Source organism: Mirounga leonina, unplaced genomic scaffold (assembly GCF_011800145.1).
Source record: "Mirounga leonina isolate KUSES-001 unplaced genomic scaffold, KU_Mleo_1.0 Mir_166, whole genome shotgun sequence".
NCBI classification, from domain to species: domain Eukaryota; kingdom Metazoa; phylum Chordata; class Mammalia; order Carnivora; family Phocidae; genus Mirounga; species Mirounga leonina.
Window position 1 is genome coordinate 12,697,054 of NW_023270418.1, and position 26,663 is coordinate 12,723,716.

Sequence of the window (26,663 nt, forward strand, 5' to 3'; positions counted from 1 at the left end):
ATATCTAGCAGATACCATGTTAAATAATCAAAGTGAACATATCACTACTGGAACAAATCAAAATTGTATGCCACCCGACAGCACATCATGAGGAAAAGCATCACTTCTGTCATACTCCTCCCAAAGATTTATAACCCGGATCTAATTATGAGGAAACATCAGGGAAACCCACACTGAGACATTCTACAAAGAACTGGCCTGTAATAGCTTGTGCCAAGGTCATAGAAATCAAGGAAAGACTTGAGGAACTATTCTAAAAGATATGACAACTAAATGCGATGCATGGTTCTGAATTGGATCCTTTTGCCATAAAGGACATTCATTATTAGTATAATTGGCCAGACTTGGAGTCTGAGGCTTAGATGGTAGAGATGTATCAGTGTTCCTCTCCTGATTTTGATGATTGTATTATGGTTATGTGGGGCAATATCCTTGTTTGTAGGAAATACAAAGTTACTTGGCAAATTACTCTTAAGTGGTTCATGAAAAAACCCATTCATTGTATTGACCTTCAACTTCTCTTAAATTTGAGACTGTTTAGGGTAACTATGATTGTATGACTCACTTTGGAATTACATAGCTGTATGTGAAGCCTCTCAGAATCTTACTTTTTCTCATGTAAAGTCATGTGAAGTAGCACATAATTTATCTGGGCATGATATTTTTCATGGGATACATTTTCCAAGTAATTGAAGCTCTTCAAGTGCTAAAATGCTTTCTAGCTGTTTAGATACCTTGTATTTTTCTGCCTTTTAAAGCAGAATACATTGCACTTGGTCTTGTCTCTTCTGATGACTAACAGTCCTGATTTTGTGAATATTTATTATTGTTTTCTGAAGTAATATCTAGGCCTAGATCCACTTTTAGTCTTTGGGCTTGTTTTGCTCTTACCTCTCAATGTCTGGTTTTCAGTTCTGTTGATGTCAGCAGTGCGTGTATTTCATAGTTTGCCAGTTCTCTTTCTAGTGTATTATTTCTAATCTATTATAGTCTCAAATACAAGATCTGTGCTTTTTCTAAAATTCTCTGTAATGTTAAATAGAGATTTTATCCTAGCAATGGTTGTACTCATTGTACCCTTGTAAGCTTAATTCAAGATTATGTCTAGGCTTCAAAGAATTCTGAAAAGTGAAGAGTTATAAATAGAAGGTGACTACTCTCATTTTACTAACTTTTTGTCAGATGAAATAAGATAATTTTAAAGGAAAATCATTGTGATTTTTTTTTTTTTTCAGAGCTCCAGAGATTATATTGGGGTTGCCATTTTGTGAAGCCATAGACATGTGGTCATTGGGATGCGTGATTGCAGAATTATTCCTTGGATGGCCGCTCTACCCAGGAGCCTTGGAGTATGACCAGGTAACAAAACTGTCATGATAGATCTAGATAGAATGTAAAGAAAAATAATAGACTAATAGGAATGCATTTCCCCAGGTATATAATACCCATGAAAATCTTTTTAAAATAAAACGACAAGGGGTGCCTGGGTGGCTCAATTGTTAAGCATCTGCCTTGGGCTCAGGTTGTGATCCCAGGGTCTTGGGATCGAGCCCTACATTGGGCTCCCTACTCAACGGGGAGCCTGCTTCTCCCTCTGCCTGCAGCTTCCCCTACTTGTGCTCTCTCGCTCTCTCTGCCCCCCCCCAAAAAAATCTTTAAAATAAAATGACAAAATCTGAGATCTTAGGGAATTTAAATTCAAGATCTCAAAACTGTATTTGGTTTTTAAAAACTTTAACAGCTGAAGTAAGGTTTCATAAAGGTACAGTCCACAGGCCCCCAAACCAGTTTTGCAAAAACACTTTTTTGTATTATTTTTATTCTTTAGACATTTTTAAAGGGCTGGACTATGTCCATTTAAATAATAAAGCTACCCTTGGGTGACAGACTTTGATGATGGATGAAATGTCAGCCACTTTCAAGGAATAAAAGCATCATAACTATTGATCTTAAATCAGCAACCATTATTGGGCTTAAATACTTCAGTCACCTGAACCCTCTTTAGTATTTTAAGCTGTTTTTGAGTGACATTGGAAATCTAGTTTAACATTATTTAAATGATTCTCTGTAGAATCCAGCAAATTACTTCATTAAACACTTTTTTTAAAGATTTTATTTATTTATTTGAGAGACTGAGAGGGCATGAGCAGGGGGAGGGGCAGAGGGACAAGCTGACTCCCTGCTGAGCAGGGAGCTAGACACAGGGTTCCATCCAGGTCCCCAAGATCATGACCTGAGCTGAAGTCAGACACTTAACTGACTGAGCCACCCAGGCGCCCCCATTAAACACTTCCCATGATAGTTTTCAGTTACGTTCATTAGCCTCTCTAAGCTATTAGACAGTGAATATTGTTTGCTATTTTCTTGTGTTTTTGTTTTGTTTAGTTTTAATACCAAGGTTCTTTTTTGGAGTAGTTATAAATTTAATCTGTATTTGAAAAAGTTTCATAGCATCTTCCTTATTAGAGAGATATATACTCATATTTTAGTGGAAAACTTTAGTCAAAATGAACAAAATGCTTACAGCAGTTTTGTTTCTAGTAGATAAATATTTTTATTAAATGATATACTATTTAACTTTTAGTGAAAAAATAGAAAATAGAACATTTTGGGGTGCCTGGGTGGCTCAGTTGGTTGAGTGTCTGCCTTCGGCTCGGGTCATGATCATGGAGTCCTGGGATCGAGTCCCACATTGGGCTCCCTGCTCAATGGGGAGTCTGCTTCTCCCTGTGTCCCTCACCCCACTCTCGTGCTCGCTCTCTCTTTCTCAGTCTCTCTCTCAAATAAAATCTTAAAAAAAAAAAAAAAATAGAACATTTTAATGCAACCATGACATAATTGTAGCAATAAAATGTGCCTTATTTCTGATTTTCAGGGCTTAACTCTGTATCAAAAAGGGTATGAGGGGGCACCTGGGTGGCTCAGTTGGTTAAGCAGCCAACTCTTAGTTTCAGCTCAGGTCATGGGATCGAGCCCCGTGTTGGGTGGGCTCTGCACTCAGTGCGGAGTCTGCTTCAGGATTCTCTCTCTCCCTCTGCCCCCCACCCCGTGCCTCTCTCAGATAAATTAAAAAAAAAAAAAAGGTATGCGAGGTTATGAATTTGGTGATTTACGTGTTGCTGAGATGAGCCTAAAAGTCATTTAATATTAATTATTAGATTAGATGTTATCATTAACTTTAATCTCTTATCTTCTTACAAAGACTTTCTACCCATAAACCACCTCTTTTATGCTAGGCTTCCTGTAGTCTGTCTCTGCCTTTCATCCTCCATGTTCAGCATGTCTCTAGAAGGTAGTTTCTGTAACATTTTCCATACATCCTGGTTTCCTTCGGCTTTTTACCAACCTAACTTTGATGTGGATGCTAGACTGGTGCTAGTTTTGAAAGAGTTGGTGATCTAGTTGGGAGAGTCCCATAGTCTCTTAGCTGCTGAAGGCTGAAGTTCCAGTCAAATGCTAGAAGTATACCTCTGGTTTTGTGGACTACCAAGTTATGACATGTATGGTATTCTGGAGCAGGACACCATCTAGTGGCAACTTCAGATTGATTTGCTGCTGTACTTTGGATTGGGACGTCTACAGTTCTAGTCTTGGACACCTGACATTAGTACTGAAAAGGACCTGCAGATTATCTATTTACTATTCCTTCCTATTTTATAAAAGGGATAACTGAGGCCCAGAAAACTGAAATGACTTGTCGAAAGTCACAGTGGTCATTTGAGACAAAGCCCTGATCAAAGCTTTTTCTAAGTTCCATGATGGATTTTTTGTTTTGTAAACTGGGAACAGGTGTTAATCTGATCCATATTAACAGTATTTTCAGAATGTATAGTACTTTAATTCCAAGAGAATATAATGATTAAAAAATATATTAGCATATAACATCAATAGTTACATCATAATTATTAGTTTGGTATTTTAAAAGTTATTTTCCAAAATATCTGAGTGGAAGTGAATAAGAGTGATGATGTAAGCATTCTTGTTTTGGTTTCAATCTTAGACTTTATATACTCATTTCCAAATGTGATGTGTCCTATATAGGTTTTGATAAATGTCTATTTTCAAGATAAGGGAACTCCCTCTATTCCTAATTTTCTAATTATTTTTTTTATCCTAAATTGGTTTTGGACTTTCAAATGCTTTTATACATCTATTAAAATGTTCATGTAAGTGTTTTTTTGGTTGTTTTTTACTTTAGTCTGTTTATTAATGTGGTTGGATTTCATAGATTTTCACCAGCTTCCTGGATTATGATTGTCTAATTAGGATGTGAAGAGGCCATCAATAGGGTATGCCTTTATCTGTTTTCTGTTCCCTGTTCCAGTCATCAGCTGCCCTGATATTCTTGGACACCTAATTGGGGTGCTGTTGCTATTTTGTTTTTAAACTTTTTTTTTTCTTACAGTGGCAGTACAGTGGGTAATGGTAATATTATTATTACTTACTGAGCTCTTTTATGTGTCAGAAACTGTTCCTACACTTTCATTAATTCATTTAATGCTCACAGCAACCCTATACTGCTAGAGGTGCATACTACTATTGCCTCTGTTTTACAGATGAGGAAGCCAAGGTGTGGGGAAGTTAAGTAACTTGCCCCAAGAATCTAACCCGGGCAGTTTGAATCCAGAATGTATGCTGTTAGCAGTGGACCACCTCTACACTACCTTATGGATAATGATACTTTCAAGAAAGGGCCCAACTAAACCCTGCTCCAGTCTGTGCTCCAGCCCTCTTCCAGACTTCACTTTCACCCTACCACTGCCTCTCTGCTATCCCTGGAGGAGGGTTTTATGGTCTTTATGTTAGTTTCTCAAATCCATCCACCTCCACCGGTGTTCTCTCTCTCCAGACTGAGTTCTAGGGATGGATCCAGGAACTTAGTTGATCAGTTTGTCCTGTGATAACATTTTTTTTTTAAAGATTTTATTTATTCATTTGAGAGAGAGAATGAGATAGAGAGCATGAGAGGGAGGAGGGTCAGAGGGAGAAGCAGACTCCCTGCGGAGCAGGGAGCCCGATGCGGGACTCGATCCTGGGACTCCAGGATCATGACCTGAGCCGAAGGCAGTCGCTTAACCAACTGAGCCCCCCAGGCGCCCCCTGTGATAACATTTTGTACAGATGTTTCTCAGAATGTATGTTGTATAAGATATTCTTTTTTTTTTTCCTGTTTTGCTTTTATTAATAACATTGCTTTTAACAATAGAAGTATTCTTACATTACAGATTCATCAGCATTATTTATAAAGAGGGGAAGCTTAGCCAATTAATTTGGGGAGTTCAGTTCAACACGAACATATGACAATTCTATATTTTATACATGTAGTAATAACTTTAAAGTAATATAAATCTAGAATTGACAGAACCAGAAGAGAAATAGATAAACCCACAATCATAATTAGAAATTTTAGCACGTTTCTTTCAATAATTGATGGAGCAAAAATAGAAACATGATCAGTTTGTAGAGGATTTGAGCCCGTGATTAACTAAGTTGATTTAGTGTCACAGGCATAGAGTACTCCATCCAATACTACGTGCAGAACTGCAGAATGCACGCTTTGGGTGCACATGGAACATTTACAAAAATAAAGACTTTGTATGAAATCTATTGTAATTTACCTCTTTCTTTACTCTTATTGGTATGTCTTATATCTAACCTTTATTTAACCTTCTAATGCAATAACAGGTTTCTTTTTCCCAAAGGAGGTGAAAAAGAATTAGCGGTAGACTTATAATTATTATATACTTAAAAGCCACATTTGAGTCACCAGGAAAAAAAATAATGCAGATTATGTTAATTCTTCATTATGGGGTTTGTGTTCTAGCTTTTTAATCATCTTTATCATCTATTTCTTAAAGCTTTTCCAAGGCAATTTCCTCTTTGAATTTTGGATTCTACAGCTAGGCCCTGACCTTGTTGAGAATTTCTTACATGTCATATTTTCTCATATGTGCATTTCCTTTCCATTCGTACACAAACAAATGGTATGCGTGTTTAGAGAAGGCTGCCCTGTGCTTGAATCAACCCTTCCTGTCTTAATTGTAGGTATACTGTCTTATTAATGTGTTCTGTGTATTGGATTGAACTTCTGTTTATCAGGGAACTATCCAAAACATTCTAGGGAATTAAATAATATTTTTATGGGTAGATGGACAATATTAACTTGGTAATGTTGATTGTTCTTGCAAAATGTTTGTTGGAGTTTAGAATCTCATCAAGAACAGCTAAAAGTCTGAATTTATATTCAAATTATTTTACTTGGTAATTTCAAGTCATATCCTATGTAAGAAAAATAAAATTGACTATTTCAGCTCCTGAGTGTTATGAGGGAGTGGGAATCTTTAAAGTTCTTTTTGTCAGGCTATTTGGGTTATATAGAGACCTTCTCAAGCTGGCTCAAGTAAGAGTTCCTGTACGTATATGTAGACTGTCACCAAAACCCAAGTATGGAGCTGTAATATGACTGGATTTTGTGAAGTGTGGAGTTGGAAGTGCTTTTGGATTCAAAGCAGCACTTAATGGAATTATTAGACATGATAGAACTTCACTTTGGATGAAGCTGGGTCATAAGTTGACTGCTCTTCGAGTGCTTTTATCTGTTCTAGTTCTAACTTGCTACTCAGAGTTTCTGCTCACTGTGAACTTTGGTTAGATTAGCGTGGCCACCAAACTCCAGTTCCATTTTGTAACCCTGTAGTTCCTCCCTCAACAGTGGTTGATACTTGTTAATTCACATTCCTGACATTGTAAATCTCATTTGCTTATTAGCTTATTTCTAGTTGAGTTCACAACTTGAATTTATGAATTAATTGGTTCTGAGTCAGGTTTTCACCCTTAATTCACTGGGGACGGAGGAGACAAAGGGTGAGTTCTTCATGTATTAGGGGGTATAGATGGAACAGTTTTTCTTTAGAAGACAGGACAGGCATTATGACCAAAAATAAACTCACAAGATCACTTGCCATTTTTTTGTTTTGTTTTCAGTGCCCTCTCAAATTCATAGGTACGTTAATTACCCTATTCTCTGTGTTCTTTTAGCACTTTGTTTTCTTCTTCATAATGGCACTTCCTAGCTTAATTGCATATTATGTGCTTAAATATTTATTCTGAATTAATATGCTTTTGCAGATTGTCACCGTGTTTTATTCATTTGCATATCTTTAGCATCTGACATATAATAAATGCTCTGTGTATGTTTGTTGAATTGTTGAAGACCTTTCCTACCATCTGAGAACTCTGATGTAGCATCTAGCAAAAGTACCTTGGGGTACTTTTCACTTTCTGTTTCTGTAAAACAGGGAACTCAAACTCAGCCACTTATGGGATGTGGAATGAGGGGAAGTGATTTTATACAGGGGAGTAACAGATTTGTGTTTTGCCAGAATGGCTGTTAGTATGAGTAATGAATTGGGGGTGAGTGGATGGCATCATTAGGGAGGCAGATAAACTACGTAAGGGGGCTTGTGAAATTGTATAACTCAAAATTGAAGAAGACCTAAAAGAGGGATGGAGAGAAGGGACAGTTAGGAAAAATACTAATGAGGTAAAATTGTTAGGGTTTTGGATGTTGTGGGGAGAGAGATGAGGGAGAGGGTATGTGTCTGGTGTAAGTTTCAGGTTTCTGGTTTGGGTGGTTAGTGTTGGTGTTTGTTGCTGGGAAATACATGAGGATTAGCAGATTTAAGGGAAAATTGAGTTTAGGATATGTTCTCTTTGAGGGACCTCAGGTCCAGCCAGGTAGAGAGTTTCAGTAAGCAGTTGGATCTACAGCTCCAGGGCTAGAGATAAATATTTATATACAGATTTAGAGATAAAACAATGGGCACTTGGGGCTTATAGAGGGAAAGAGGACAGATAAAACTTCTTACCTTACTGATGAAGCCCTCTGCCTGCTAGTTCAGTTTTACCTCTTGTCATTTTTCACTGAGTGAACCTCTGCGCTTCCAGGATCTGAATGTGTGGGTGTTTTCTCCTGATTTTGCATATTTACTCATATTACAACCTTAGCATATATCATAGTCAGGTTTTCCCCACTCTTCAGGGCTAAAGAACTCTTAACTTGTCCTTGTAGACTCAAGTTGAGCATCACCTCTTCTGGAACTTTATGTGACTACAATTATTTTACATGTCCCTTCTCTGTCTTCCCATAAGCTTGTATTTATTATGGTACTTACAACCCTGTAATATAATTGTTTACTTGTATGCTCCCCACTAGAATTTCTTGAGGGCATAGACTACGTCATTTAATTCTTGACCTAACATCGAGCTTAGTGTCTGATAGAGAATAGGTGTTCAGTTAATATCTATTACATGAAAGAATAAACTCTTCTGTTTTATAAATTATTTTTCAGATTCGATATATTTCTCAGACTCAAGGTTTACCAGGAGAACAGTTGTTAAATGTGGGCACGAAATCCACAAGATTTTTTTGCAGAGAAACAGATATTTCTCATTCTGGTTGGAGATTAAAGGTAATTCATTAAAAAAAAATATTCAGGAAAACATTTTTTCTAAGATGCATCATGTGGATAATATCCCCCATGCCTATTTTTATTTTACTGTATTTCTTCTTCTGAATTTTCATTTTTGACCCTTCCCCCTTTTTAATGGGGGAAAAAAAAGCCTTCCCCGAATAACTTAGCTCATTCTCTAACCTGGCAACATAATTAACTCATCTTAAATGGTTTTTTAGATTTTATGTATGTAATTACTTCTGTGTTGTATGTTTCATCTTCTCTACCCAGTTTCCCATTATTAAGCTTTATAGGACAGGGACTAAATTTCACCATTTTACTCCATAACCCAAGTACCTAATTTATTCCTAGGCTCTTTGTGGGATTAGTAAATCCTCAATGATTAACTTTATAACCAGTTACTTATAAAGGATATAATAGGATTATATATATATATATATATATATATATATATATATATATATATATGATAGGATATATATTTTTTACCTGAACCAAGTCTTCTTAATTTTTTTTTTTGTACTTTTAAAAAGTACATTTTTGATAGTTAATCTTTTGGAATTCCTTGCCTTAGAATATTCAATGTATTACACTAGATGTGCCAGAACTAAAGAAATAAAGAATTTCCAAATGGTGGGTAATAATATATTATTTTCCCTCTTTGATATCCAATAAGACACTAGAAGAGCATGAGGCAGAGACAGGAATGAAGTCTAAAGAAGCCAGAAAGTACATATTCAACAGTCTGGATGATATAGTGCATGTGAGTACCACAGTCATGTTTGTTAGTTTTCCCTGCTTACGATGCTGCACTTGAATGCCAAGGATGCCACCACATATTAATCGTCTTCTAAAGAACTATAGAGTGCTTGCTGGATTTAAGCTTTTCAAACAAAATTGTTCCTCTCAGGAACTAAATTGCATTTGTCTTTATCAAATATTAAATTTATACCATCCTGTGCTTTAGTAAAAAGTATTTTCTTTAAGAGGGAAAATCCTAGCTGTACCAATTTATTTTCCTTATATTTTGTTAGAAGTGGATATTTGTTTAAAACAATTTTTTCCCTTGTTTTAAATACTATTTGGTACCTTGAAACATTTTGTAAATTTGTTAAAACTCAATACTCATTCTTGTTTCAAAATAATTGTAGTCCTCTGTTCTTTTCTGTGTTGTGGTATTTTTTTTTAAACTGAATCTTTAACATATACTAACTTCTGTGGCTTTTTTTTTTTTTTTTTTGATAACTTGAAATTTTGATCTTATAGGTGAACACAGTGATGGATTTGGAAGGAAGTGATCTTTTGGCTGAGAAAGCTGATAGAAGAGAATTTGTTAGTCTGTTGAAGAAAATGTTGCTGATTGATGCAGATTTAAGAATTACTCCAGCTGAGACTTTGAACCATCCTTTTGTTAATATGAAACATCTTCTAGATTTCCCTCATAGCAACCAGTATGTTACTTGAAAATCTTTTTAAATGATCTGGAAAAATAATACTAAGTCTGTAGAAAATTAGTGTGTTAGAGAGATGATTCAGTATATTTATTAAATGTAAGTAAATGGAGTCGAAAGAGGTTAAGCTAACTTGGCCAAATTCACATGGACTAGTAAGTGGCAGCTAGTATCAGAATATAAATCTGAGTTGCATTCCAATGTTCTTTTTCCAAAAATACCGTACTGAAATCACTTTGCTTTATATTTTTGTATATTATGTTATATATTTTATATATTTATGTTTTATATTAATCACTTAATAACCAGGCATATATATAATAAAAGGAAGTGTTAACAGTTTTCCATCCTCTTTTGAGTCCTGCAAACTCCGTCTTTAATTTCCCTTCACACCATTTGCTTTCCCTGCCCACACCTTCTCCTCTGTGTTGTGGAAGGAAAGGAGGGTTTTTATGGGTTAGTGGAGAAGAATATATTCTCAAACTGAGAAGGTCTTATCAGATTTACCTTAGACAAATCTTATGAATTCTTTAAAGCCCACACCTTTTCTTTTAATATTTTATAAAATATTTTAATATTTTTATATATTAGTATAATTTAATATTATTTAATGACTGATATTAATATTTTTAGATGACTGAAGGAAGAAGGTATAGGGACAAACCAGTATTAATTATTATGGATTACCCTCAAAATTGGTATTTTTATAAAGCCCAACTACTCTCCCCATCCCTATCCCCAACAGTTAAAAATATCTAATGATTTCCATATATAAGCACTTTGAAAATAACATGATAACCATATACTTTGTACCAGTAGTTTAGGAATGTAGAGATCTAGAAATTTAGGAAAAATTATTTCAGGCAGCGGTCATAAAATTAAATTGTGCTAGTCAAAAAATGCTCACTATTGCTTTGATGTCTTAGAAAATATTGCAGATATAAGATATACTTTCACTTGCTTTAAAATTCAGTCTTTTGTAGGTTTTCTGGTAGAAATTTTTTTCTTTTGGAAACTTTAAATTTTAAACTACTTTAAACATTTAAAATAATATTACAATCACCTTTCCTTTCCTTTTTTTTTTTTTTTTGCAGTGTAAAGTCCTGTTTTCATATTATGGATATTTGTAAGTCCCACCCAAACTCATGTGACACAAATAATCACAATAAAACTTCCCTTTTAAGACCAGTTGCTTCAGGCAGTACTGCTAATCTGACAGCAAGTTTTACTAAAATTGGCACATTAAGAAATCAGGTAAGAACTTAGAGTATTTAATAATTTATACTCCTTTTCTTATGATTGCTCATTTTGCTTTTGAGGTATATAGAAGTCTTATGTCAGCAGTTAGAAGTCACGTGCTGGTGAGGGTCTCACTGGTTATTTTGTGAAATCTTGAATATTTCAGGGTAACAATCAGAGCATGTCTGCTGAAGCTCATTTATTTTATCACCTTTCACTGTCAGTATCCCCTATCTGCCTTTCTGTACAGCAACTCTATGAAAAGTAAAGTTGAGTAAAATCAGTTTCTGGGTCCATTTTTATCAATAGAAGTATGATTTTAAGAAGTGTATTCGAATTGCATTTGTAAAGCATGCGCGTGGCAGTTAGAAGACTGTTCAGGATAATGCCACCTGTGCTGATCCTTTCAGGCATTAACCACGTCCGCTCATTCAGTGGCGCACCATGGAATTCCTCTACAGGCCGGAACTGCTCATTTTGGTTGTGGTGATGCTTTTCAGCAGACCCTGATTATCTGTCCCCCAGCTATTCAAGGTACTCCCTGATTTAAATTACACTTTGAACTTAGGCATATATTATTTTTAAACAAATTTAGGCATCTAGTAATTAAATATGTTGCATAGTTTTTGATATATTTAGTGCCACATTTGAATTAAATTTAAGCTGGTTGGTAGCCTTTAGACCAGTGACATTCCTCTCTTGACTGGAGCTCCACTGTAATCATCACTAACAAAATGGGTCATTATGATAATGAGATTTCCTGTAGAGTCTAGCACAATGAACTACCTTAGTAGAAATTAACGAGCTTGGAAAACTGTGGGGTTGTCCATTAGTGGTTATCACAGCTCCAGATGTTTAGGTAAGTACCTTTTATCTGTCTGTTCTTACCAGACATTAAAGTGACTGAGAACTCAGTTCTTTAAATTTTGGTCGAGGGAATTCTTTTTTTTTTTTTTTTTTTTAATTTTTTAAAATTTAAGTTCAATTAATTAACATATAATGTATTATTTGTTTCAGGGGTACAGGTCTGTGATTCATCAGTTTTATACCCAGTGCTCTTACAACACATACCCTCCCCAGTGTCCATCACCCAGTTATTCCATCCCTCCTCCCCCACCCCTCCAGCAACCCTCAGTTTGTTTTCTGAGATTAAGAGTCTCTTATGGTTTGTCTCCCTCTCTGGTTTCATCATGTTTCATTTTTTCCTCTCTTCCCCTATGATCCTCTGCCTTGTTTCTTAAATCCCACGTATCAGTGAGATCATATGATAATTGTCGTTTTCTGATTGACTTACTTCACTTAGCACAATACCCTCTAGTTCCATCCATGTTGTTGCAAATGGCATGATTTCATTTTTTTTTGATGGCTGGTCAAAGGAATTTTATCCCCAAATTTTAGAGTCTTGTTCTTTGCCCATACCTTAGGATTAAAAAAGGAGAGATTGATTTTGACTCGATTAGATTATGTCCCTTACTTAGATAAAAAGCAAATTAAAACCTCAAGTGAGATGAGTGGCAGAATACCTTTGAAGAGGCCATAAACTCTCAAACCGGGCACTTGTTAGTGGTTCTTAAAGGACAGTAGCAGGCAATATTATGGCTGGAATAACCAGAATAAAACGTGACTTTCTAGGTCCTTTCCTAGCATTTTGTCTTTGCTAGGCTTTAACATCTAATTCTGTCTTAAAGCAAGAGGTTAACTACAAATGAGGCCCTAAATGACTCTTGGAAGTGTGGTGGTAGTACTGCGTAGTAGTGTTGGTGAAAGCAGTCGGTGCTCAGTCAGGACGCCTGGGATACCGTCCTGTTCTCTGCTGTTTGCAGTGTCATTCTAGATGAGTCTGGTAACCTGTTTTCAGCCTTAGTCAAAGGAAATGGGCTGAATAGATAATAGCTTTGTGAGTTCTAGCTCTAGTATTTCTGTATTCTGCGGGTTATTTGAAATTTTTGTTTGATTTAAGGATTTGAGCAACGTTTCTAAAGTTCTAATATCTCCTACAGTGCCTAATAAAGCACTGAGGTATGTTTGTTGACTTGATCGGCTGGTAATAAGAGATGTGAAAACATGTTCACTCTGCAGCCATTTTTGTTCTGCCAGGGTAGCTTTATTTTCATCTTTTATATATATTGGGTTTTCATATAAGGTTTCATCGAGAGAAAGATTTGTAGCACTGAAGATAAAAAACAAGAGCTTAGATGGTTGATTTTTAAGATGAAATTGTGTGCCAAGGTGGTCTGTAAGTATCTGTGACAGTAACCCATGGCTAGGGGTAATAAAAAAACCCACATCATCATGATGTCAGTGCTTTTAGAGATGCTGTTGTGTTTATTTCTTTGTTTTTCCTCAATTGTTATTATAAAAATTTCAAACCTGTAGAAAAGTTCAAAGAATAACATAATGCCTTCTACCCTAGATTCAACAAGTGTTAACATTTTGCCCTATTTGCTCTATCTAGACATACTTACACTGTTTGATAGTAAGTGGTAGACATTTTACTTCTAAATACTTGAGCATGCAAGACTGATGCTTCTTTGTTTTTTAATCAGTTATCATGTAAATGGGTTTTTGACAGATGCATTTTCACTTAGATGAGTTTTTACTGTGTACTAACAAATAGATTCTTAAGTTCTTTTTTGTTTAAGTAGGCTCCACGCTCAGTGTGGAGCCCAGTGTGGGGCTTGAACTTACGGCCTTAAGCTCCAGACTTGAGCTGAGACCAAGAGTCGGATACTTAACCAGCTGAGCCACCCAGGCGCTCCAGATTCTTTTCTAATAATTTTCCCCTGTGTGCCAAAGTCAGCTTGAGTACTGTGGGGTACAGTGTGGGGTATCTCATCAAGATTGAGAATAGCAGCTCTTTTTTTCAGAGCCTACCTTCTGTTTGTAGCAAAAATTTAAGAGGCTTGTGAGACACATTTCTGAACACAGTCAAGCATCATTCTTTAAACATCCAATGAGGCATCAGAGAAATCTTTTCTCTTTGAATGTGCCTTATAACTGATAAAAGATTAGCAACCTTTCTGTACATATGCCAACAGCTATATGAGTGGCTCAGGATAGGGGTAACAAAGAAAAGGAGATACCGTCAGACTCATCAACCTTTTAAATGTCAGGAACAGTATTTTGGAATTAGAATTAACAGTAAGACAAAGCAGAATACTTGTTAGCTTATGTAACAGGTACATTGTAGCAGGACATGTAGGCTCTATAAATATGTTGGTTCTTTGTTTCTTGTCTTAGTATAGTGATGCTTAGAAATGAAAGCTTTCCCTCTAATCTGCTTTAGTATCTCTGTAGAAAATCCCAATATTGGTCTTCTTACTGCTTTCCCTCATAATGTGCTGCCAGTCCGTTTTGAAGAAACATTTTAAATGGTTATTGGGCAGCTGTTGGTTAGCAGTTATGGCACCATTATAGTTTGTATTTTTAAGTCAATTTTATGTCTGTTCCATTTGACATTTTTTACTTTGGGGCTACAGTGTCTATAGGTTCATCATGCCTTTCATATATTCTCCATGGGAATAGACACTATACGTACTGTAGCCATAACATTGTTATATTATACATTATAACACGTAGATATGGATATATAGGTACGACAGCCATGACAGTGTACCTTTTTTAGGTTAAGAAACACTTAGCCAAGCTTTTATTTAACAAATTTGAGTATATATTAAACAAGCATTTAACTTTATTTGGCAACCTGAAGGGCTAGTTATTCGTCCCCTTTGGTTGAAAACTGCTATTTTAGAATCAAACACATTTCAACAAAATTCTCCTGTTGTCCTAGAACAATCTTTAAGCTTTTGTGCCCCGCTGTGCAGGTATTAAAGCAAATCTAATCAAACAAAGATGAAGTTTTAGCTAATCTAATAACTATATAGAAAATTGGGATCTTAACCATGTTGAATTTGATAAAAATAAATTAGACCTCATGAGGAGAGAAGATAATAGGAGAATTCTTCTCATTGTAAGGCATCAGTTATGAGGAGAATTTAAGGGCAAGTTGATTTTTGTTGGAATTTGAGAGTTCGCTCTGTCCTTTCATCCTTGTCAAAGTGAATACTTTTCTCTCTGATGAGATTGTCTATTGCTGCCATATATCTACACTGCCTGGGTGTGCTTATATTCCATTTCTTGGAGAACTGGCTGATCAAGACATGCTTTTTGGAAGGGTAAGAAGATCAGTTTTAAAAAAAATAATCCATAGATCTTTGTTAAACTTAATCCTAGCTTTTTAGGTGGAGCTCGGGGGTAGAACACCCTGGTAGTGGGAGAAGAGCCTCTATGAAGATAAATAAACACAACCAAATTCACATTCTCTTTAGGATTAACGCTTATAATATATTTGTGCAATAAAATTATAAGGTTATTTTTCAGTAGTAAAATAAAACAATTGTAATATTTTTCTCTTATGGCTGATCAGAAACACCTAAGATCACTTTGATGCAAAAACCGATGATACTTAAATAATCTGCCAGCCTATATTAAAAGTCACTGCTACAAGAGACTGGAACTGTGAAGTAGTGAATTTATTCTCATAACTGAGCTTTCTGAGTTTGGGGGACGCCCCTAAAATCTTGTTGAGTCAAAGTTCTCATTTGGGGTGATACTATTTCACTGTCTCAAAGTTTAATATAAGACAGTATTTGCAGGGTACTTTTGCAGTATATGACACAGAGGTATTAACAGGATTAACATGACTGGCAGTTCTGCTTTCTAATTTTCCTCGTGGGCGAGCAAAGTGGAACATGTTTGTCTTGGAGTTGCAGTAGCTTTCTACTAGGAATACTAGTAGAGTAAGCCACATTGGTCAAAGCTCAGCTGTATCATCATGAAAGATTATTTTTGCTTTTCCTTTCGAGGTTGGAATGAGTGTGTCATCCCTGAATTTTCTTGAATCATGTTAAGCCATCATGGCCATTGAAGTGTGAAGTTACGATACATTCCCCGCTTTGGTGCCAAAAGTGTAAGATCCTGTTAGAGTTTTTAAAGAAGTTTGTATGAGAAGATATACATTACCTGCTAGAAGATCAGGATGTTGGGCTAGATTCACCTTTCCATGTCCTTTATCGTAGTGGCAAAACTATTTGAAAAGGAAATAAAGCTAGAATAGCAAACTTTAAAAGGAATGGGAGGTTTCAAGAAAAATAAATGATTCAACTTGGTGGTATGCATTTTAAAGCTGTAGAATGAATAGCTTTATATCAATTTTTGGAATGATGTACCACAAGGTAGATAGAAAGAACCTCACTTTCCTAACAGATTGCTTTGTTAATGTTATGAACATTTTATGTAGGAGATGGTTTTAAAGTCCTAATGAGAATTTTAGCAGTTCTTTGAATTTAAAAGAGTTTTGTAAGTTAACTCAGAGAAACAGTTTTTAAGAACTTTTTGTTTTCTTTGATTTTTCTTTTTCATAGGTATTCCTGCAACACATGGTAAACCTACTAGTTATTCAATAAGAGTAGATAATACAGTTCCACTTGTAACTCAGGCCCCAGCTGTACAGCCACTACAGATCCGACCAGGAGTTCTCTCTCAGGTTGGTAATAATTTATTATTTTTGCCTATATGCTGTCTTCCTTATACTCAAGTAAGGGCACTGGTCCACTTGTAATTTATCAGCCTGTGCTGCTGAGAAATAGTAAAAACGATCTGGACAGGAATTCGATCTTTTGTAGTCTTTGGCTCTAACTTTTACATAATTATTAATGATTGTTACTGTAATGTATTTTTGATTTTAAGCTGTAGTGATGATGAATTACTTGTAACTTACTAGCTTTTCTTTTGCATCTGGTGCACAGACGTGGTCTGGCAGAACACAGCAGATGCTCGTACCTGCCTGGCAGCAGGTCACACCCATGGCTCCCGCTACTACCGCATTAACTTCTGATGGGGTGGCTGGTTCCCAAAGGCTTGGAGACTGGGGGTAAGTTAAAAACAAAAATACTTGCTCGTGAAGTTTGCAGAACAGATCTTGGTATAGAAGGGATTCAATTTTTCTGAACTTTCTCCCTAGGAAAATGATTTCACACAGTAATCATTATAGCTCAGTGATGCCACAACCTCTTCTAACCAATCAGATAACTTTATCGGCCCCGCAGCCAATTAGCGTGGGCATCGCGCATGTTGTCTGGCCCCAGCCTGCCACCACAAAGAAAAATAAACTGTGCCAGAACAGGTTGGTATCAGTATTTTAACTTTCCTCTGCATTTTGAAAATTAGTCCTTAAAGTAAATTTTGCATGTACACTAAAGGGTCACTCTGTTTTATTCAAAATGACCTCTTTGATAGCTGTGTTGCAAACACTAAGCCAGCTCCCCTTCTCAATTTCTCAGAGGTATTTTGGTAAAACTAATGGAATGGGAGCCAGGAAGAGAGGAAATAAATGCTTTCAGTTGGTAAGATTGTCTTTATTGCCCTTTTGATTTATTATCTACATATAATCTTAGACAATTTTAGACACTCAGATGCCCCATTTACCAAGAAATGACCATTTTAATGTATATAACTGCAATCTACACTGATATTTCCAGAGATAATATATTTATAAAACGATCTATATGTTAGTATGTTATATACATGATCTTGAACAAGTGAAGCTTCACATTGTTCATTTGAACAAGACGTCTTAGAAAAATGTCATGTACATATTTTGATTATAGAAATGACACGTTATTCCTTTGGTTGCAGGAGTAATTCATTGCAGAATACGAATGTCCCACATTCAACATTTATTTCTCCAAAGTTAGTAAATGGGAAAGATGTCGAGGAAGTACGTTGTATAGAAACACGGGACAATCATAACTCAGAAGGAGAGGCGAGAGACTGTTGTGAAACATCTGTACGGCAGGAGTCTGACTCATCAGTTTCCGACAAACAGCGGCAAACCATCATCATTGCTGACTCCCCAAGCCCTGCAGTGAGTGTGATCACTATTAGCAGTGACACTGATGAGGAGGAGACAGCGCAGAGACACTCACTGAGAGAGTAAGTGCCAAAAGCAGTTCCTTGTGTTCATGCCACAGCCTTAAATAGTGATGGCGCCCTCTGGTGTGGTGAAAAACACCTTTCTGGGACTTATCCCTGGTCTGTCAGTGTCCTTTGGAGTAAACATCCTGAATAGTAATTAACATGATTATCACAGCATTTCTCCTGTATTAGTAAGCTTTAGGCTTTTGTTGATGTAGGGCACTCTGAACTGCTTCATATCCTTAATTAAATAATGTAAATTTTGGCTGCTTCTCATTTTTGACCCATGGTTTTCTCATCCCTCTTTCACTAGATGTAAGGATAGTCTGGATTGTGAAGCTTGCCAGAGCACTTTGAATATCGATCGGATGTGTTCATTAAGTAGTCCTGACAGTACCCTGAGCACCAGCTCCTCAGGGCAGTCCAGCCCATCCCCTTGCAAGAGACCGAACAGGTAAGGGAATTTCAGTGGTGGCATACCATAAATACTATGTCTGCTAAAAAGCCTGTAATTTCTTTTGTTGTTTATGTTAATAAGTGCCTGTCCATTTACCACAGTGGCTTCTCTCTTGAACATAATTTTAACCAGATCACTTTTTTAGAAACTTGGGTTTTAAGTAATACTTTTCTTTTACTTTTTTCTACTGTTGTAGAACACATCTAAATGAAAAATTCAGCTTTTAATAAATGATTTTTAAAGAATCATTTGTTTTTGAAAGGGTAGAAAAAGCCATGTCCTCAAGTTCTCCATAGACTACAATTATTACTTAAATTTGGAATAGGAACATAGAGAAAAATAAACATTTTGGCAAAATAAAAGGAATTTTTGCATAATAAAGTCATAACCCACTGTCAATAAAGTATCCAATATGGCTTTTTTCTCTCATTGGTGATTGATTTGCATGGTTTTATCCATATTTCCTTTCCTACTCTTTTTTTTGGCCAGGGAAATGCATTGCCACTAAACTAGCGAGCTTCTCCTCATCAGCATGATACACCAACACGTAAAGAGATAAGCCATAAAGATCTCAGTGAAATACATTTGATTTCAACTTTTAGAAAAAATTTTTTTTTTTAGTGGAAACAAAATTTGAAAAAATCCTTAAGAAGTCTTAATTTTAGGGGTGCCTGGGTGGCTCAGTTGTTAAGCGTCTGCCTTTGGCTCAGGTCATGATCCCACGGTCCTGGGATCGAGCCCCACATCGGGCTCCCTGCTCAGCGGGAAGCCTGCTTCTTCCTCTCCCACTCCCGCTGTTTGTGTTCCCTCTCTCGCTGTGTCTCTCTGTCAAATAAATAAATAAAATCTTTAAAAAAAAAAAAAAGTCAATTTTATACATTTGTTTTCTGTTTTTTCCTTAGTCAGGAAATAATGGTATTGAATACTTTGGAGGATGTAAAGAAGTTTTAACACATCTTTTTGTGAATTGCTTATAATATGGTTTGGCAGTTGGCATATATATTCATCTCTGTAAATATATATGTCTATATAAAAATATTACATATATGTACAAATAAATATAACTAAAAGTATATATATACATAAAGATGCTTCAAATTGTTAAGTATGAAATGAATGATTAAAATAGACCATCACTGCTCTCTCCAAGAGGGGAGAGATTGTCATGGCCTCGGGGGGCCAGGAAGAGAAGGGAAACATGGGACTTTGAGTAGGGCTTTGAAGAGCTGGGGAAGACCTTTCAGATAACTGTTTAGTTAAAAGGACCCCAATTACCACTAAAGATATGAATCCTAACATTAGAATTTAATTTGAAATCAGGTCACATGACTATATGTTTTTACATTTCATTTAAATTATCCAGAATAGTGCATCTTTTATAGTGTCTTGATGAGATTTTCTGGAGTTTATAAAGTGGAATTTTATGAACCACTACTAAGAATCAATTGGGAAGGGAAAGGAGAGAAAATAAAGTGCCAAAATGATGTAACTAAACAGGATAGAAACAGAAGGTTAACAGTCTGAATAGAGAATTAATGTGAGAGTCTAGAATGTTTATGAAAAAAATATTACTGGACAAGGAAGAAGTTGTAATTAAATATGAAATAACTGAGTAAGATTCTCATTAATTTACTGGAGCCTGGATAGTACTTAACTTTAGATGTAATGTTGAAAAACATATTCATAAAAATGCTTTCTTATAGTATGTCAGATGAAGAACAGGAAAGTGGTTGTGATACTGTGGATGGCTCTCCAACGTCAGACTCTTCGGGACACGACAGTCCCTTTGCAGAGAGCAGCTTTGTGGAGGCCGCTCATCAAAACACAGAACTGGTGAGCTCGGCCAACACGGAAACCAAACCAGCTGTTTGTACTGTTGTGGTGCCACCAATGGGACTAGAGAATGGATTAAATGCCGACGAGCATATGGCAAACACAGGTAAACTGAGTCTGCCCTATTTCCCTGACTAGCCCTTCAAAAAGTCTTAATTTGGGAACCTTAGAGAACAACATTGCCAGAAGTCATCTCTGAATTTCCAACTTGATCCTGCCTAATCTGTCATAGAAAGGAAATCTTTCCTGATACCATTTGGTGCTGGAAACCATGAGATGTCTTTTCTCTTTATTTAATTTTAAGGTTGTCAAATCAGTACTGTGTAAAATATCTGAAGACCTTTCTAATTTTTATATGAGAAGGAAAAGCATCAGCTGTCTTCTGTTTTGTTCGTTGCCAGATTCTATATGCCAGCCATTAATAAAAGGCCGGTCCGCTCCTGGGAGATTAAACCAGCCTTCCACGGTGGGTAATCGTCAGCAGAAACTGACATCAGCATTCCAGCAGCAGCATTTGAATTTCAGTCAGGTATGCTTGTGAAGTTCTAAGAGTCTTTGGGATTCAAAATCAGCAGTGTTTCATTTGGAGGAAAAAAGATTCTGACCCTGTATACAGTCTTGAAAAATGTATCCCTTTTCATCGTGACTAAGGAGAAATCGGCCTCATAATAGGATAATGAAGCAGATTATCCTAGAACCTGAGTTCTTCAGAAACATTAGGCTTTTAGATTCTCTTACATGACTGTCGAGTGTGTCTGCTGTCTTAGACCCGTCCGCTCAGATTGCGCACTAATGGATTGGTGGCTGCCTTTGTTGTGTCAGTTGTGGTAATAGTCGTACCTCGCCAAGTACTTGCCCTCTGGTCAGTGCTGTGCTCAGCAGTTGTGTTTCACTCTGGGAAAGAAAAGGTAACAGGTACTGGCGTCAGACCTGTGTTCAAATCCTGGCTTTGCTGAGTACTATGTATGTTACCTTGGCCGGGTCTCTTCAACAAATCTGGACCACAGTTAAAGGGAATAATAGCTATGTTGTAGGGTTGTTTTGGAATTAAATAATGTCACGTATGTACAGTGTTAGCTTTCCATAAAGTAAGTGCTCCCCAAATGGTTGTGATTAGTAGTGACGGGGGGATGGTGATCCTGGCAGCGGTGGTAGTGGCAGTGTTAATATTATCATACTACATGGTAATAAATGTTAACAGGTTTAATATTAATATGTATAAAACTGATATTTCACTCTTCTCTGTGCTGAGTAGAAGTGGAGATCTGAGAGATCCTCTGTGGATGATCAGTCACGGAGTGTACTGTAATTTCCCTTTCTTCCTTTCTTTTTAACTTATAAAATATGTATTCAGTCTTTTTCGTCTGTGTTTTTGGATAGGTTCAACACTTTGGATCTGGGCATCAAGAGTGGAATGGAAACTTCGGACATCGAAGACAGCAAGCTTACATCCCTACTAGTGTTACCAGTAATCCATTCACTCTTTCTCATGGAAGTCCCAGTCACACGGCCATGCATGCCCACCTGGCTGGAAATGCGCATCTTGGAGGACAGCCTACTCTACTCCCATACCCATCATCAGCTCCCCTCAGTAGTGCTGCACCAGTGGCCCACCTCTTAGCCTCTCCATGTACCTCAAGACCTATGTTACAGCATCCAACTTACAATATCTCTCACCCCAGTGGCATAGTTCACCAAGTCCCAGTGGGCATAAATCCCCGCCTGTTACCATCCCCAACCATTCATCAGACTCCGTACAAACCAATCTTCCCACCACATTCTTACATTGCAGCATCACCTGCATATACTGGATTTCCATTGAGTCCAACAAAACTCAGCCAGTATCCATATATGTGAACACTCAAAAAGAGTATATTGAGGAAGCTCAATGATATAAACATTTGATTAAAAATAAAAACATGGTATTTAATAAATATTAGCCATGGCACAAGAAAATTATTTTTGAATCATGTAGACTTGGGTGCAATTTAAACAACTTTGAGCTTTAAAAAAAAAAACAAACTCACTTTTAATGTGTTTTGCACATTTGGTATAACTTGTCTTTGGTCATGTTATCTTCTTATGTAGTAACTCTAGACAGGTGACTTATGGGAGCGGAAGTCCAATTTTGCTCCTGCTATTTTTTATAAAATTGCCTTCTAACTAGTGCAAGACACATCCACATTTGGGAAGCCATTCTGTGTACAGACTTAGAGCAACAGATGCACATATGTCAGAATTACAGCTTACAAGTGAATTGTATTATCTGTGTCTTAGTGTATAAATGTTGGGTCACTTACCTAAGAAATTGAGCTATTGTTCTTTACATTTGCATGTGTCTTTGCATGGGCAAAATGTTGCCTAGACTTTGCTCTTAAATGTTGTTCTAATAATCTCAGCTGCATTGTAAACCGTTCCCACACATAGTGCCTTAAATATTTGAGGTTGTTAATGTTATTACCTATATATAAATGTTGAGGACTGCAGCACTTAAAATTCAGATCTACTCTTTAGTTTTCTTTTGATAGAGTAATGTTCATTTTTGGTTTTGTGTGGTATGATTTCAGGTTGTAGCTGTTTTTTCCTTACTAAGAGGGCAGCATGTTTGCTATAGCTGAATTCTGCTGTCTGATTTTTCAGAATGATCTAGCTTCAAGAAAAGCAAGCAGTTAGTAGTGCTTAAGAAAAATTGATTGAGTATCTAATGGATAGTTGATATCTGTCACAACACAGCATTTTATATACTGTTAAGTGAAACTGCAATACAATCTAAGTTTATTTTGGGAGTGTTTGCTGTATAATTGGATTTAATAAAATGTTTAGAGGTGCAGTAGGCATGACTTTGAGTAGGTAATGAAAGAAAACGCAAAATGCTCATTGATTCATGATGTGGTTTCATCTTAGCTTGGGCAAACCATGCAGTATTTAATAAATAGTAGCAGAATATTTACTATTGAAGCTTGAAAAGATGTGAGTTCTTTGTGTGCAATTGTTCATTTATGCATGTGAGAGGGTTTTTTTTGTTTTGTTTTGTTTTTAAGTATTTTTACATTGTAGTACTTGTTTTGCTTGTTGGTGGTGTTTGCTTATTTAATACATTCCGTCAGGGACAGAAATTACATGCTTTTTCTTTCCTAGGAAGTGTGTCTTGGGTTTTTCCCTTCTTCTTTTCTTTTCTTTCTTTCTTTTTTCTTTTTTGGTGGTTGGTGGTTATGTTTAAATGAAGTTGCTTTTACAGCACCAAAGACTTAATCATCCATTTCCTATATAAAAGGTAGCTACTTTTTTGCATAGACCTCAAGTATATTGTAGTGTAGAGGTGGAATTTAAGGAAAGGTATTAAACAGGCTGTGTTTTAGCTTATGGGCAAGTAATAAATTGTATCATTTATCTTGAATGTATCATAGATAAGCTGCTATATAACGATTGCCACTTCAGATAGCTGTGAAATTAGGTGATTAACTAGTTGTTATTTAGCCTTCTAATTTCTGTATAAGTCTAATTACATGAAATAGAAGTTGGGGTTTTGATTTTTTACTTTGCTTTTCTGTTTGGAGTGTCATTGTAACTACTGTATTGTAAATGATGGAAAATAATTGCATATGTTATTTTGGGGTGTGTTATTTGCATCAGTATTTTATCTCTATTAATGTTTGTGCTCATCACTGCATATAAAAAACTTGGATGTATCAATGTAACTTAATTTTTTATTTTCATACTGGCATTGTAGACACTTGAGAAAGCTGTATCTTGCAGGCTTGACTTAACTTTTTTTCCTTAAAAATCTGGAATATAATCTTACAGCATTTACTGGAATAAACAGTACAAAGCATTTGAGTGTAAAACTCTCCAAATGTTTTGGATTTACAGCATTTCTTTGATAAATGAATTGCATACCACTAGCACAGCTCTAATACAGCGTTGACAATAATAAGCTAATAATGGATAAACTTTTCTTTACTCCATTAACACAAGCAGTGTTTTATTTAATAATCATCAATGAAGTAAATGTGCCTGAAATTGATTTTAAAAAATTACAGTATTAGATCATAAAATAAAAAACCAGCAGTACATTTTTAGTCACACTGAAAATGAAGGACTTAATTTTCCCCACAAGTTTCAGTGTTTTTAGTAATCAATTCTATGCATTTTATATAAATAGAAATATATATATACATATATATATTACACAGAAAAAAGGAGTAGCCTAAGATTAATTTAAAAGATTATTTACAGATGGCAAATTTATGGAGTCACTATTTAAGTAAACTTGCTGCCCTCCACAGCTTATTAATTTTTATTTATATGGTCCGGCAGATCACTGGTATCTGCTCACTTCTTGGAAAAGAATCAATGCTGGCAGCGAATGTTTCAGAAACACCAAGTGCAAAGGATCGATTTCTGTTTGTACAACAGGTACAAAACTGGCGCAGTTTTATATTCGTTCGGGGCCATATTTACTACCCTGAAATGGCGTATTTTCTGTATTTCAGTTCCAAGACTCAGATGGTCTTGTTAAAAGGACAGTAAATGTTTTCGTAATAGTCAAGTTTGATAAAGGCGTACCCTAGTTGAGTACACTGCTCTTAACCGATTCTGATCATGGGCTTTTTAATGTGTTTAAAAATTAAAAATGTCAAAATCCTGCTAACTTTTAAATTCAACATATCGACAAAAGAATTTGGATTTATACCTTCTTTAAAACCATTTTACCAGTTTTCTTTGGTTTTACTGCTTTCTTAAATAAAACACTGCATGACTTCCAAGTTGCATATTTGCATACTTTTTTGATTTGCAAATTACTATTATTTTTTTTTTTACCAAATACCCTGATACTTACTTTTCTTTTCCTTCAGGGTGTTTAAATATGTTACTGTAGTAGCAAAGCCTTTTCACTTTTTCAGATCTCTACTAATTTTAATCTTGGTTTGTGTTAAGTAAAAGTTAAATCATACACTGCAAGGTGTAGGAAGATTTGTTTTAATGAACCCAATGATAATAGATTTGATTACTAAGTTTGAACTGTTAACTGTTTAACAATTTTAGACTTGTGGCTTTCTTTCTTTGGTTTGTTTTTGCTTTTACTTCTATGCTACACTAGTTTGCCATGTAGCAATTGCACTGTGCAATATTACAATAAGGACTGGGAAAATTTTTATGGATGTAATGTCTATTACGGTTTGCGCTAGTATTTCTCTCTAGTTCTCAGTGATTTAAATGTGACCAAGCCTTCTGTACTTTGTCACAAAAAGCGGGTTTTCCAGGTGACTATTTTGGTGAGTGTCAAAATAAGAATTTATGGTGTATTACTGTCGATTCACTTTGAATTAAAATATATATATTGCAGCAAACAGCTTGTTGCCTTTTTTTCCACCCCAGGACAGCTTACAGGGGAGGGAAGGAAAAGGGTAGTAACACTTAGTACCTAACTTACATCAGTCATCTCATTTAATTCTCAAAACCACCTGTGAGATAGGTATTACTATCTTCACCATTATGTAAATGAAGAAATAGGTTCAAAGTATTTAGGTAAGTTGTCCAGAGTCCCACTTCTGAGTGGTGAATCTCATCTATGAATGAGGCTGTCTAATCATAACTAATCTACTTTCCACCAGTTCTTTTTGTTTTTGTTTTGTTTTGTTGTTTTTTTAAAGATTATTTGAGGGAGGGTGTGTGCAGGAGCAGGGGGAGGGGCAGAGGGAGAGATAGAATGTCCAGAGGACTCCCTGCTGAGCGTGGAGCCCGATGTGGAGCTTGATCTCATGACCAGGAGATCATGACCTGAACCAAAATCAAGAGTCAGACGCTTAACTGACTGAGCCACCCAGGCGCCCCTGCACCAGTTCTTTTTAAACTGAGGCCTGGGGCAGTGTGCCAGAAGTCCTGCACCCACAAGATACCCACGGCCTGTTTCCCCTGAATATTGTTTCCTTGAATATTTTTTGAGGTAAATATTTCTGCTTAATATGCTTGAATGAAGAGTAGGGAATTCACACGTTTTTAAGATGTAAAACATGAGACTTAAAGGGGACGCCTGGGTGGTGCAGTCAGTTAAGCGTCCGACTCTTGATTTCGGCTCAGGTCATAATCTCATCAGGGTCGTGAGATCGAGCCCTGTGTTGGGTTCTGTGCTGGGCATGGAACCTGCTTAAGATTCTCTCTCTCTCTCCCTCTGCCCCTCCCCACCCCCATGCTCACTCACGCTCCATCTCTCTCTCTCTCTCTCAGGAAAAC

The 26,663-nt window shown here is 36.3% G+C and overlaps 1 protein-coding gene across 3 annotated transcripts in view; it reads left to right on the forward strand.

Annotated features, from left to right (window-relative positions):
• The window catches only part of HIPK3 (homeodomain interacting protein kinase 3), a 91,419-nt gene extending 65,639 nt beyond the window's left edge, over positions 1 to 25,780 (forward strand). For 2 of the 3 annotated variants that reach the window (XM_035012535.1, XM_035012536.1), the window contains exons 3-17: positions 1,236 to 1,359; positions 8,352 to 8,471; positions 9,151 to 9,237; positions 9,741 to 9,925; positions 11,020 to 11,179; positions 11,575 to 11,698; positions 16,588 to 16,709; positions 16,972 to 17,096; positions 17,187 to 17,348; positions 17,506 to 17,568; positions 17,861 to 18,157; positions 18,453 to 18,593; positions 20,300 to 20,535; positions 20,831 to 20,958; positions 21,810 to 25,780. In XM_035012535.1, coding sequence (XP_034868426.1) covers positions 1,236 to 1,359; positions 8,352 to 8,471; positions 9,151 to 9,237; positions 9,741 to 9,925; positions 11,020 to 11,179; positions 11,575 to 11,698; positions 16,588 to 16,709; positions 16,972 to 17,096; positions 17,187 to 17,348; positions 17,506 to 17,568; positions 17,861 to 18,157; positions 18,453 to 18,593; positions 20,300 to 20,535; positions 20,831 to 20,958; positions 21,810 to 22,286 — 2,551 coding nt within the window. In that variant the 3' untranslated portion in view covers positions 22,287 to 25,780. The remainder of the gene's footprint in view (positions 1 to 1,235; positions 1,360 to 8,351; positions 8,472 to 9,150; positions 9,238 to 9,740; positions 9,926 to 11,019; positions 11,180 to 11,574; positions 11,699 to 16,587; positions 16,710 to 16,971; positions 17,097 to 17,186; positions 17,349 to 17,505; positions 17,569 to 17,860; positions 18,158 to 18,452; positions 18,594 to 20,299; positions 20,536 to 20,830; positions 20,959 to 21,809) is intronic. The other variant, XM_035012538.1, reaches the window with a different exon arrangement.
• Positions 25,781 to 26,663: the final 883 nt, after the last annotated feature.